General features: G+C 39.2%; 1 protein-coding gene across 4 annotated transcripts in view; it reads left to right on the top strand.

The window, feature by feature from the left end:
• The first annotated feature begins 979 nt into the window (after positions 1–979).
• MED13L (mediator complex subunit 13L) overlaps positions 980–14,180 on the top strand; it is a 297,857-nt gene continuing 284,656 nt past the window's right edge. For all 4 annotated transcript variants that reach the window (XM_060121968.1, XM_060121970.1, XM_060121969.1 and 1 more), the window contains exon 1: positions 980–1,151. In XM_060121968.1, coding sequence (XP_059977951.1) covers positions 1,080–1,151 — 72 coding nt within the window. In that variant the 5' untranslated portion in view covers positions 980–1,079. The remainder of the gene's footprint in view (positions 1,152–14,180) is intronic.

The following is a 14,180-nucleotide window of genomic DNA, read 5'->3' as shown; positions in this document are numbered from 1 at the left end:
GAGCCCTTGCCACGCAGCCGGCCGGGGCGGTCCGGGGCACAGGCAAGGGGCCCCGAGTCCTCCGCAGCCACCTCCACGGGCATTCCCGGGGCTCGCAGTCGCGCCCAGCGGAGGTCTAAGCACCCGAGGGGGCGGGGCGCGAGGCCGCCGGCCCGGCCGCTGCCCGCGCGCCCGCCCCAGAGCCGCGTCGCCTGCACTTCTTTCTCTCCCTCTCCGTCTCGGTCTCCGTCTCCCTCCCTCTCTCGGCCGGAGAATCCGGCCCCACTCGGCTCAGCAGCGCCGCCCGCGAGCCGCCGCGGCCGCCGCTCCGACCCCTCCCCCGCCCCCTCCGCCACCCCCCCGCGCGGCCGGCGCCCGTCACGTGACGCAGCGCCAGCCAATGGCGGGCCGAGCCGCGGTCGGCGGCCGCCATTGCTGTCAGAGCGAGCGAGCCCCGGGAGGGAGGAGAAGCGAGGCTGACTGGGGAGGAGGGGGGGGTGGGGGAGGAAGAGGAAGGAGGGGACGTCGCTCGGCTGCCGGGGTCGCCCGCTGGCTTCGTCCGCACCCCCCCCTTCGCGAGTTCGCGCTCCGCGGCGGCGGCGGCTCCGAGGCGGCGGCGGCGACTCGGGCTCGCCTCCCCTCACGCGCCGGCGGGGGCCGAGGGGGAGTCGGTGGCTGGAGATAAACAAGGCGGCGGCGGCGGCGGCGGCGGCGGCTGAGGAACAGGGAAGGCGGAGGCGGCGGCCGGCCCGCAGCGCCGGCCCGGGAGGCAGCGGCGGCCCTGAGAGGCGGGGAGGGCGCCGGGCCGCGCGGACAGCGCCCCCCGCCGCCGCCGGAGCCGCGGGAGCCGCCGCCGCCGCCCGAGCAGGAAGGAGCCGCGCGGTCGCCGCGGACCCCCCCGCCGGCCCGGGCCCGCCGCCCCCAGCGCGGCGTCGCCGCGGCGCCTCCCGCCCGCCCGCCGGCCCTCGCGCCCTCCACCGGCGGCGGCGGCGGCCCGGCCGCCCCGCGCTCCCCGGCGAGGCGCCGCCGCCCGGCCCGGCCTCGCCTCGGACGCCTCGCTCCGACATGCCCCGCTCTGGCGGCCGGGCTCGCGGAGGATCATGACTGCGGCAGCGAACTGGGTGGCGAACGGGGCGAGCCTGGAGGATTGTCACTCCAACCTCTTCTCGCTGGTGAGTAGTCGGGCTGCGGGGAGGGGGTTGTGTCGGGGGGGGGTCCCCGACCTCTGCCGCCGACCTCCGCCGCCGACCAACTTTCTCCTCCCGCCGCCGGGACTTCGCCCCTCCCTCGCCTCTCCCCGCCGTTCGCCTCTCGCCGATTCTCCCCCTTTTGGATCGTCTCTCCCTCGCCTTGGATCCCTTCCAGTGTTTATTTGGCTCTTTAAAAATCATTTGTGAGCGCGGCGCTCGGCGTGGAATTTGCATGTGGAAGTCTCAAAGCTGCGGATTCTGGGTCGCACTTCGAACGCCCACCCTCTGTTGCAATCGCACTCCCCTTCCCCTCCCATTTCCCCCCCTTTTCTTCCCTAAATGTGGAAGGCTTTGCCTTGTGATGCCCGCGCCTGCGATAAGCAGCTTTTTCCCCCTTGTGTCGGATCGGCTGCCCGCCCGCCCGCCTTTTGAATTTTAAAAAAATTCCATAATGACACCTGCAATTTCGCTCGAAAACAGTTGATTGAATGCGATTGTGTCAGTAAAGGACTCTTGCACCCGAAGCTCCCGGGATTGTAAACATCGACAGCCGTCTGCCTCTCGGGGCTTACTACGCTGGAGAGCCGTAAAGCCATTGCACCGAGCCGACGGAAGGTGGAGAAAGCTTTTTCTTCTTTCTCTCCTCCTGTGTCTTTTAAAAACTGTTTTCTCTCTCCTAACAACGAATCCACACACACACACAAAAGCAACAAGCTGGGCGGTTTGATAACATCGCTTTTATCTGCCTTCGCCTCTCTCGCGCTGTCTCTCTGATAATTGACAACTTTTCCTTCGGATTTGAATCGCCTGCCTTAATCTTGAAGCAGTTAGGGTGTCAATTGTTCTCCTGGAAGCCTGGCACCCGACGACGCCGTCTAGGTTCATCGAAATTAAAAATGTATAGGGTTCCAGCAACTCTTTCCTGGCGGTGGCAGTGACATTTGGTGGTAAATGCCATCTTTGCTTTTTATTGGGTCGTATTACCTAGCTCTGAAAACATTCACGTTGTTAAACCTGGCGTTTAGGCTAATAATTGCAGTGCGTGGTCTTTAAATATGTGCTTTGTGCATGAGTTACTGTATGTAGAACTATGTGCCCGGGAGACTACGAATTTGTTTAAATATTGAGCAAAGATTTGTAAACAGATGTAGGGCAATTATGTTTCAAGCGTAGAATATAATTGGAAAATTGGCTGAACGGTTTAATTTAGGCTTGAAAAACTCAACTTAGTTTAAGTTGTGTACCCTTTTGGGGGGACTGCCTTTGGGGAACATGCATTTTGGAAATTGTTTTCTGTAACCTCTGCTGTAGATAGAGCTTTATTTCCTCTTAATCCTTGTTTACACTGGATAAATAATTTAGTGTTCAAATTGTAATTAGTTACATTTAATTATGGATAGCATAGATTTTTTTTCTTTGAGACTAGTGGAGAAGTACAAATTCTTGCCAACTTTTCGAATGGAAGCTTTATCTTATTAAATATATTTCATTATGCAGATAAAAAAAGTCAAAATGTAATTTTTACCTACAAAGACCGAGTGACATAGTATCTGTGCTTTGTACTAGGATCAGGTCTTTTTTTTTTCTAGCATTTTTTTCGGATATTTAATCTTAAAATCAGTTATAAGTTGCGATTCTTACTCTCTGTACTGTGATAATTTTCCCTTGATCATTTGATATATGGGAATAAAACTCATTTTGCCTCCTGTTTTCTTCTCTCAGTCTATCATTTAGTATTAGTCAGATTCAGGGACTTCCATAGATTAGCAAACATTGATTAAGGGGTATTTAAAAGGTTTTTGTTTGGCGGCTGGTGACCACGTTGACACTTTATCAGGGAATTAAAATAACCAAGTAGACCAATATTAGTGAGGAGAGAGCCCCCAAATAACCATATATCATGCTGACTGGTAATGGCTTGTATATATGTGGCTAATTTATATACAGTGCATTTTGTAGACAAATAAAAATCCATGTGTAGCCAGTCTTTAGTATATATCATTTCTTCTACCTTTTTTCTTTTTCTTTTCTTTTAAAGCTTAAGTAAGGATGATAATGTTGATAGAGATAAGATGTTTAAGATTCTTTTGTAGAAACAATTTGTGGGAGCGGACTCTGTGCTTTATGACTGACTAAAGGTTTGTGCTTTGGGTATTTCTCTCCTAAACCTCTTTAAACCAGGAATTGATTTTTGAATATACTCTTTTTCTTTTTTTAATCAGAATTGCTCTTTAGGTAGCAACTTTGAAATGCGGAAAGGCGTGGGTTGATTTTTTTTTTTTTGAAGGACTATAGAATGTCTACATTCTCTTTTAGGTGGAGGGTGGATTGGTGCTAATTAAAAAAATTACGAATCGGTTAAAGAACTGCTGATATTGTAAATTTTTCTCATTCCAAATTGAGCATTTTCTTGTAAATTAGATATAGCAGCAACCTGGGATAACAAAAATATGTTGCCTGAAGTACATTGTATAGAATAATTCCAAAGGAGATAAAATCATTACCTGTTCAAAATAAAGCATGTATTATAAGAACTCTTGGTGCTTTATAATGGCATGTATTTTTCTTTTTGGCCTGCAGTTGTTTTGAGCAGAGAAAACTATTGTTTATAGAGAATTTATCTAGATACTCATATTAATGTAGATTGAAATGTAAGCTAGAGATTATAAAGTTCTGTAACACAGTAATGATCCACCCACTTTGTGTTACCTTGAGGTGTTCATATGGCTTAGCAAAAGTTGATTTGTGCAGTCAGATGCCTTAAGGTTTTTGTCAGTCCTTTACTTATTTTGCTTTCTGATATTTCTGCTGCATGGCATCACATTTCCTAAATTCTTTGTCACCCCCTGCCCCCTTTTCCTAACATGTGAAAGATGCCATTGTGTATATATGATATGGGTCATTGTATGTGTTTCTTATTCTTACAGTTGTGAAATTTGTAGCTACTGCATTAAATGCATGCCTGGCTGTGCCTTTGTGACTCAAAACTGTTTTCTCATGCTGTCCATCACATTTCCGGGAGACTCTTGTTATATATTCACTCAGTTATAATTCAGTTAAGTGTGTTAAATCTGCCCTTTTGGAAAGTGTACGAGTGCACCCTATGGTATGTCAACTCACCCTTGTGGAAAGATATAATTTCCAGATGTTAAGTATATCTTTAGTTTTGTTTCTTTACTTTTGTTTCTCAGTCGAGGTGATGTGGAGAAAAGCGATTTTGTGTCCTTTAACTAGATTTAAGTATATACTGTTTGACACAACAGCAGTCTAATTCTTAATTATGTGTGCTGCACATTCATGTTGTTTTATTTGCTTAGCATCTTCCTGACTATGGGGTAGTTGGGGGATGGTATCATTCTTCCTTCCTCAATTGAAACACACATTAGTACATAATTCCTATTAAGGACCATTCATTCTATATTTGAAGATTTTAAGGTAATCTGTTGTTGACCTGCTTCCTTTTTTCTGAAGAGATTTATTATAGTTTTTGCAGAGAAGGAAGATAGTTGTAAATGTAGAAACTTTGAGATCTATTCTTTTGAGTTAGAACCAGATGGGGAGGACTATCAATTGAAAATGAGGAAGAAGGAATGATTAATCTTCTCAAGTGCCAGTAAATATACAGGGTATTTTTTCATCTCAATTTCCAATTTTAGTATTTACACATAAAGCATCTTTTTTTCATGATGGTTCATTTTGTTGAATGAAAATGTTTATAATTTGCTAATGTATGTTTTCTGTTCAGTGTTTAGTTGTTTAGTAGTGCATGGTGTTGCAGTATTTATATATTTTTAATAGCAATAATAGCTACCCAGTAATAATTGCCATATTAACCTCCAATTGCTAGTAAATATTTTTAAGTACATAATAGACAGCAATTTAAGGCATAGTGTAGCAGTTTATTGGACCATTTTAAAGAGCCATTTGTACGTGTTCATAATTTTAAAGAGAAAATAATGTACCTAAGACTTATATGCTGCAAAATATCTGTGTTATTGCTTGAAGTGCTCATTGAGAGGAAGTTAGGTTGGGGCTGTTTCTTTGTGAGAATAAAGGCGGGGGGGGGGGTGCCTGAGGACAATGAGTGTTGAGTTTATGCCAGGTGCTTATGTAGTGTAGCACTTTCTTTGGAATATTTTGGCATTTTTTTTTCATGATTGTGTTAGGTATTTGGAGAAAAAAATCTCTTAAGGCACTCTTTTAATTAACATTAAGTTATAGTAGTGGATTATATTAATTAGGTTTGGAAAGATTGATTCATCTTTTTTGTTCACTGGCTAATTTAGCCTAGTTAATTGTGAGTTAATTGTATTCATCAAACACTTTCAAAGGTCTCCTCTGCTCTTGAGAGTAATAAGAAAGATACTGTCACCAGTTTATACTGTATTCTCTGTATCATATATTTGCAGAAGATAAGCGTATTCTATAGTTATATTTGTTAAATTATTTAAAATTGAAGTGAAATTCAGTGTAAATAGTAATAAGATTGTTTATGTGGATTTTTTTTTTAATGAACAGTTAATTCAACTGTTCCTCAAAGTTTGATTCAAAGGTAGACTAGATATTTTTCTTTTTTTTGGCCATGCCGCCTGGCTTGTGGGATCTTAGTTCCCTGAACAGGGGTCGGACCCGTGCCCTGGCAGAGAGTCCTCACCACTGGACTGCCAGGGAATTCGCAGACTAGATATTTTTCTGAATGGTTTGACTTATTTTCAGTAGAAGAAAATAATAATCTCCTCCTCTGAAATAGTAGTAGAAGGTACTGATTTGTTGTTTTTTCTGAAAGTGGGTGATATGTTAATTTCACAGAAAAGTTAGCTGGTGAGAGAGATTAGACAAAGTTTATAAGAATTAGTAATATGGTTGAATATTAGGTATTATTACTGAGCTGTGCATTGCAGCCATTTATTAGAAATGGAGAAAAAAGATTTCTGTGACATTTCTTTTAGTGTCACTTATTTAAAATGTATTGTGTGCTAATCTGCTTTACAAACAATGTGTGTTGTAGCCACCAGAATTCGTGTTTTTGTCATTGTATAAACATCGTAATTTCGAGAAATTACATTTAATGCATTGCAAAGTGAGGTAGTTAGGTAGATAGCCTAAAAATGTGCTGTGGGAATAGTTAAAAAAAAAATTTGCACCCACATTTGTTTCATAGGACTTGCTTAGAGATTTGGAGTTAATGAATCAATATTTGTAGTGTGTGTTGGAATTTCGGACTTTTCTTCCCACTTGAATCATTTAACAACTTTCTGATCCTGTTTAGATAATTTCCTTTTATAGTATAAGCTTTCATTGTTTATTCGAAAGATTTGAAGGTGTTAGCTTTGTTCTGTTGGGGGAATTCACTTCATTACATAGGGGAGATGATTTTCCATTAATCTTGGTAAATATTAACATAAATGAGGAATTGTAAATTCACGTTCATTTGCATGAATGAAATGTATATGTTTGCCCAATTTTTGTTTAGTATAAAGTCACTTATGTACATCAGTATAGTTTTCTATCTTTGCTTTAGCTGATACAAAAATAGTTTTAAATGCTTTTAAAATGTTATGGTAGCTCCCCATCCTACTATAGTGTTTTGTTACTTAAGTTTTGAAATCGTTGGATTCTGTCCTCATAAATTGGCTATCATAGTCTTCTTTTAGGAACTCCTGTTTTACTTGCATTTATATGAGCATGTTTTAGTTATGTTTGTTGGAGTACAGTTGTTTTCCTTTTTTAAGCTGATAAAATGTCTTTTAGAGTTCATTTGGATTCTAGTCAAGGAAGATTAAGTTTTTTCCATTAATTTCTAGGTGAGAATTAGAAGAATCAATGGTGTCCAAGGGAGAACGTTTATGTTACTGGCATTTTCATACTCTGTAGTTTATTATGTATATTTCTGAGTGTTTATTTTCTCATTCCAGATGAATTGTGGTAGAAACTTATTAAAACCGTATTTCTACTACTGTGAAATAGCACAGAGCCCTGGTTGACAGCTTTCTGCATTTTGTACTTTTTCCAGTACAGTGAAATTCCATTACTGTTAAAGGAACCTCCTGAGTTGATTATTTGAAAATTTCATTTGTACCTTTATTTTACATTGTTTAGATTTGTAACTTAAAAAAATGAAAAGGGGAAGATAAAGAGAATTAGGTAGATTTGCAGGTAAATTTTTTTTTCTCAGCCTTCACTAGGTTTCTTTACTGGAATAATTCTTAATTTGTATTAAGTCACTACTTTAATTGGATATATTTAAGACAGTTGATATTAAAATTAAATTTGAGGAAATGATTTGTTTCAAATAAAATATGTAATTGTGCATAGAATTCTTTATAATATTGAGTAGAAATTTTAAAGATTGATCATCTAAAAGGTATTAAATTGCATGAAAACTGTGATCCCCCTCCCCCCCAAGATCATTGATACATTTCTGAGGAAGTATTTTTGCATAAGACACATAAGGCTTCCTCATATAGTTCCACAGTCCATCTGCGCTTAATTTGAGAGGTAATAAGGTATTCAAAAGTATAATTGGTGTTACAAAACATTTTGTGTTGGTAATTCTCATGATTGAATGTTAATATCCTAAAGAGAAATGAGGAAGAAGGCACATCTATCCAACTCAGGAACCAGCTCCCAGTTTTTTTGCACGTGTATATGTCTGGCACAATCCTACTCATCTTTTAAGGAGGTCAAATGTCACCTCCTCTGTGAAGATTTCCTAGACTCCCACAGGTAGAACTTGTCACTCTTGCTCCTTCCGTGTACCTCCTTCTCTCTACCTGTGATAATCATATGAGCTTCTGTAGGGCTGTGACCCTAAGTCATCTTTCCATTCTCTTCACAGTTAAGTGCTAATTAACTCTGTTAAATGAACGAATGACTGGAAAACTATTCTCTTCGTCACCTTGTTCCCTAAGGGAGTTCTCATTGCCCATTTAGGTCCTGATCACAATATGTTATTTATTATTATTTTAAAAATTTATTTAGCTGTTTAGCTCTGTGTTCTGAATATACATTATCTAGGCTGTATGTACTGTGGCTTGGTAATATTTTAGATGAGTTCTAGAAAATCTTTATTAAAGAGAATTCCAGCTGATCAAGGGAGACATGCTTATACCTCAAAGGAATAGGAATTCAGTTAGTATTTAGGTTTTGTCTAATGTGGTAGGCAACCTATAGATTTCGGAACCTGTTGGAGATTTTGTTCGGGGCTTGATCCAGAATTCCTTCATTTCCATTCTCTAAGCCATATAAGAGGGCTTTTGCTCAACCTTCAGTTGTAAGATTACTTTGCATGAGCTCAGTAAAATGGGTAGTAAACTGGTCGGTAATAGGGAAAGTTGAGTGGTATTCAAACTTTTTATTTTTTCTACTAGTGACTACATCTGGTTGCTTGCATAATGGTTTTGTGCCTCAGTTCCTCCTATAAACTTGAAGGAAATATGGGGGTCAGGAGGTGTGAAAAATCCTTTTGAGTATCTTTTAAGAAAAGTATTTTGGATGACTAGATAATGTTTTTTAATAGGAAGAGACTTCTGGCAAATTACAACTGAAGTTATAGAGTAGCCCTAGGCAGTTAACCAGGAAGTTGGAATGGCAAAATTACTTGTTTTAAGTATGGCAGCTATATTGTATTTGTGCTTTTTTGGAGGGAGCAGAAGATTAAATTGTTCTTGTGTTTTCTTTGTAAATAAGCTATCTTTAGATGTTAACAACTTTTCACTTGTTTATGTGATTCTCAGTTGTGTGGTGTCTTTAATAAGCTAGGTGATTCTGCTGTACCAGCCCTGAGCTCTGACTGGCTGAGACTGGAGATTGAACCGTGGCTCTTATTTAGTAGTTTAAGCTATTAATTCCTTGGCAGCTCTGGAGTGCTCTTTGAACTTTAAATAGCAGTTCTATTAACATTTTGAGAGTTGTCTCAGGGAATGTCAGAAATAGTACTTAATAAATATCTTTTTCTTTTTAAAGACTAAATCATGTTTTAGTTTCACACACATGTCACAACCCTTACTTTGTTTTGAACAAAGTATATATCCTCAGCTACCAACCAGTTTCTATTTTCCATTTAATAATGTGGCAACATCTAAAAATATTGTTTAGACTTTGTTGAAGGAAGGAAAGCCCCTCCCCCATCTGTAGTTTTTGTCTTAGTCATGTCGAATATGAATAGTGTTCTAAGTTTTTATCCAAAGTGTAGAATTTTACATGTAGGTGGTTTTCAGCATTCTGAATATCAGAAAAAGTTAATTTGTATGTAAGTTTGCTTTCACATAAAAACATACCCTTAATTCTGTTGCTATAAATGATGGTTTGCCTATTGTATTGTACTTAATTACTTGTGTTATAGAACTCGAATGCTATTTATGGGAGCATCTTTATGGGAAAGTTTAGAATATTAGGAGTACTTTTCCTCTGAGTAGTTTGCTGGCAATCAGAGCAGGCACTCCCTAAAACCCATCTTAGATGCTGCAGGCAGTGGGAGTGAGGTGAGGATGACCCAGACTCTAGGCCCACTTCAAGGCCTAGGAGAGGATTGCTGTCTGAAAGAGAGGCTTGAAGAGGGTGTTGAGAGGTGAGGGTGGTTCCTTCCCAATGGAAGAAGAGCAGTTTTGGAGCAAGGATTGAAGCCAGTTTTCCCATCCCTACCTGAAGGTATCCGCTGCTCTGCTGCTTCCTCTTTACTGATATACTTTTATTAAAACGTAGGGAATAGTGATAGGTTCTGTGATGTCATCAGGAAAAGATTTTGTATTTCTTTGCCCTTTAGCTCTTCCCTTCTTTCCTCTTTCACTCACTCCTAGAGAAAAACTTTCTACTTGATATTTTGTGTGGTAAATGAGGACTTAACGAGCCTCAGTGAAGTGAAAAGGGAATTGGGGGTGACCACACTGGATGGTGTAACCAATAAATTAGTATTTAGATATTAATTTTTTTGTATGTTATGCTTGAGAAATCTAGGACAATATATATTCATTTTCCAGTCATGTATATACATCAGAAATGATTGAAATCAGTCTTGGGCTTACAAAAGGGCTAAGGGTCTGATGTGTAGAATAAAGACCTACATATACTATTTAGTTTCTAAGATTGTAGATGGTAAATGCAGAGGGAAAGCAGCATGGACAGACAGCATAGTAACTCAGCCAGAAAAACTCAGAAGGGGGGTTTTAAACTGGATCTTGAAGGAATGGATGGATATGGATTGCTAGAGGGGAATGCAAAGGATATTCTTTGGAAGCTCAGTTGACAGCTCTGGGTCTGTCCTTGAGAATATTTCCTGAAGTGGTATATAGGAGAGCACTTCTAATTTATGGTCTTGCTTCTTGGTTTCCTTTTAAAAAACAGTACAAAAACTTGTTGAAATCTGGTTTTTGTTAGGTGGAAAATTTGAAGTGTGGGCAGGCTGATTTAGGTTAAGAAATGGTGATGTTAAAATAATCAGTTTTCTAAAATAATTCGGTTCTGAACTTTAAAAAAAACAGTGCTATATTACACAAAATGCTAATGACTAAAGTGACAAATATTTCAGAAACTGGACAGACGTGAATCTTAAATGAGCAGATGGGATATGAAACTAAAAGCGGGAGATAATCCAAGACAATATAGAAACTATTATGAGAAATGAATTGAGGAAAAACAAGTGTGTAAAATGGTATTACATTTACTAATATGTTTAAAAGCTTTTCTAGGATTGCTCTCTTACATAGACAAATTGGAATTGTTGAACTGTGTAACCTATCATTTAAAAAATTTCGTTCATTTAAAACAAATTGGATTTTGATCCAGAATTACTTCTCATGAAGCCTAGACATTTAAGTCATGAATATATATGTTAATGTACTTTCAGTGGGCAATATAATTTGCTTTATCTGACTTAAAAATAAAAAAAAAGAATAATCATAATTTTCAAAGACAACTGTGGTGGACCTTGAAGGGGAGAGGTTAGGAGAGAAAGATGAGGAATTTTGCTGTTTGGGCAGCTTGGTACTTGAACTCATTACATATGACTGTTGAGGGTAGAATCTGGATTACAGTGGCTTGCAGAATGAATGAATGGTACACTTTTCAGTTGAAGGAGGTTGATGTGAGGCAAGCAGTGATGTGGGAGTGAGGAAGGTAAGAGATTGAAAGGTAGATGAAGGAAATTTTTCAGAAGTCAAGAGCCTCATTTGTGTTTATACATTAGTAGCAACAGTAGTGGAGAGATGGAAAGAAAGATGAAAGACGTAAGTTGATAATTGATGAAACAATCTGGCTGGAAATGGTATTAGGAACCCAGGTGATGGGGTTAGCGCTGGAAAAGAGCAAGACACCTGTGAAAAATAAAAGATGTGAGCATATAAGAAATGAGTAAGTGTGGACAATCTCAGTTGTAACTTGAGTGCTTTTTAAATTCACAGATTAAAGATACTGAGCTTGAGCCTGAATAAACACTTAAAAATTTTTTTTAGCTAAAAAAATGTGCATTTTACTTGATGTGCTTGTTACTGTTAACCATTTTTGTTTTTATTTTCCTTTAATGGTTGTGTTAAGTAGGTCAAATGTCACCTCCTTGGGTTGTACACTTAACAGTTACGAAACTGATTTTGAGCTAGTCACACCAGAACAGGTACATATCTGCCCAAATGAGAAGCCTTTTTCAAAATACGCCCCCTTGAAATGAATCAAATATTGATGCCATTGTCCGTAATATGTTTTTGGTCCTTTTCCTATGGAATTTCTTTTAGAGACAGTTTAGTCAGCCACCCCAGAAAATTTTATAAATTTTAAAGTATACTTCTTTGGTCAGTGTCTTTTCTTCTCTCTCTTTAGTTCTGCTTTGTGCTGTAAATTTTGTTGCTGAAGTCAGTATTTAGTGCCTTCTGATGGGGGTCTTACAGGTGATGAGCAAAAATCCTGGGAAGAACTCTACTTTTGGATATACAGTTGACTCTTGAACAACATGGGTTTGAACTGCATGGGTCCATTTACACTCGGGTTTATTTCAATAAATAAATACTACAGTACTATGCGATCTGCAGTTGATTGAGTTCGTGGATAAGGAGGGCTGACTGTAAAGTTACATGTGGATTTTCAACTCTGCGGGGTGGGCAGTTCAAGCGCCAACTCTGTTGGCATGTATACATTATGCATGTGTGCCAAGAGTTCCAGCCTTGCTTGTACGGTTGCCTCCCGGGTTCTTTGTCTAGTGCTTCAGTGTCCTTTGTTTCAGTACGGTTTCAGTGGAGGTAGATTTAGTGGCCCATTGATTGGTAAGACTAGATATTGGGACAGATTAAGGGGAGGTGGCATTTTTGCTTTCTGGGGATCAAAGCAAATTATCATAAGAGGAGGAATAGAATTGTAAGTTGTGCCCTGTCTGTGTCTGTCTAGCAAATGTTAGATATCATCCTGAGGTTCATTTTTGGCTAGGCTGAAGAATTAAAAAGAAGAGCCTTGGGATAAATAAATTGAGATAATTTCTTAAGGTTTTAACAGAAAGTTTGGTCTGTGAGACCAAAGTACTTACCTTTTCCACTTAGCATTGCTTTACTCATTTGAGACTGCCTAGGAAGTCATCCAGTGTCCCATACATGTTCTTTCAGCAGCTTCTTCCACAGGTGAAGATTAGCATTCATACGTATTTAGGATTTTAATTTCTCATGGTCTGCCTTAATATTCAGTGTTGGGGAGGTGCAGAGGATGTTTTACCTATAGCAGGCATGCCTATATTATTTAGATTGAGTTGCAGTGGCAAGTATTATTTTCTACTTCTGAATTCAATGAGATTTTTCTCAATAATGGTTTTCATGTTACATAGATGATTTTATTTATAATTCCTTCCCTTCTTAAAATACTTTTCACATTAAAAAATGGGAATTGAAATCCTGTCAGAAAGTGTGGCAATATAATCCTAGAGCTATAAATATTTTAGGAAAATTTACTTAAATGATAATTATGCTAAATAAATAATAGGCACTTTTAAATTGTACAGATTTATTTAACACCTGAACAGTCTAACATTTAGAATTTATACCAGAGCATAAATCTACATCATAGCTACTAAAGACCATAAATATTTACCTTCTGAAATATAAATCCTAAAGTCTAAGTTACTAAAAACATTTTTCAAAGTATATTGGTTTACATACAGCGTGTACAGAGTGTAATCATCTGCATGGATTGAATCAAGTGTCGTGATCCCATATGACTAAATTCTTTAGTTGTCTGTAAATTACTTGAGATATGTATGAAAATAATATTTTGTTGCTGTTTGGTGATATCATGGTGAAACTGAGCTTTGTAACCCAGACAGATGGTGCTATTCTTGAGTCTGTCTGCAAGGTCCTATAACATTTAATTAAACAGAATGATTCTCATGAGAACCCATACTTAGATATGTGTAAGCTAATAAACTGTCTTCTTTAGTAAATTTTATAAATTTGATTTGAAAAAGAAGTATTTACTTGTTCTTAGGAAACTTTTCTAATGACTGTGTTAGGATGAGTAGTCTGGTTTGGTAGTTTATATGGTAAACTCAAGGAATAGTCTAGAAGGAAAACAAATGGGATTCACTAAGGTAGGTGCTTATCTCCTACAGTAACTTTGATTTTGTTGTCAAACTTTCTCATATGGTAGATGTGATACACTGTTAAGAACTCTTAAGAGCTGACTTTAACAATTTCCAGAAAACTGTGAGAAATTTGGCAATATACGTTAACATTCATTTTAGAAAATAGCTATTGATTTAAAATCCTTGTGATCTCCCTTACATTTTAATATTAGAATTGAAAATAGAAACAGCTCAATCCAGTTTTAATACATTAGGTAGATAGAACTTTATTTAGCTGTTTTGTAAAAGTTTGAGTTTGGAGGTAATAGTATATGGTTGAGATGAATAAATCTATCAGTTACCTAAATAATTACATAAATAATACATTAATGAGTCATACAATATTTCTAGATATCTTTGGAAATTATTCTTTTATTAAATTATTTTTATTTAATGCTTAGTCTTTAATAGATAGGAGACAA

This window comes from Lagenorhynchus albirostris, chromosome 14 (assembly GCF_949774975.1).
Source record: "Lagenorhynchus albirostris chromosome 14, mLagAlb1.1, whole genome shotgun sequence".
NCBI classification, from domain to species: domain Eukaryota; kingdom Metazoa; phylum Chordata; class Mammalia; order Artiodactyla; family Delphinidae; genus Lagenorhynchus; species Lagenorhynchus albirostris.
This window is presented reverse-complemented; position numbering and strand designations above follow the sequence as displayed.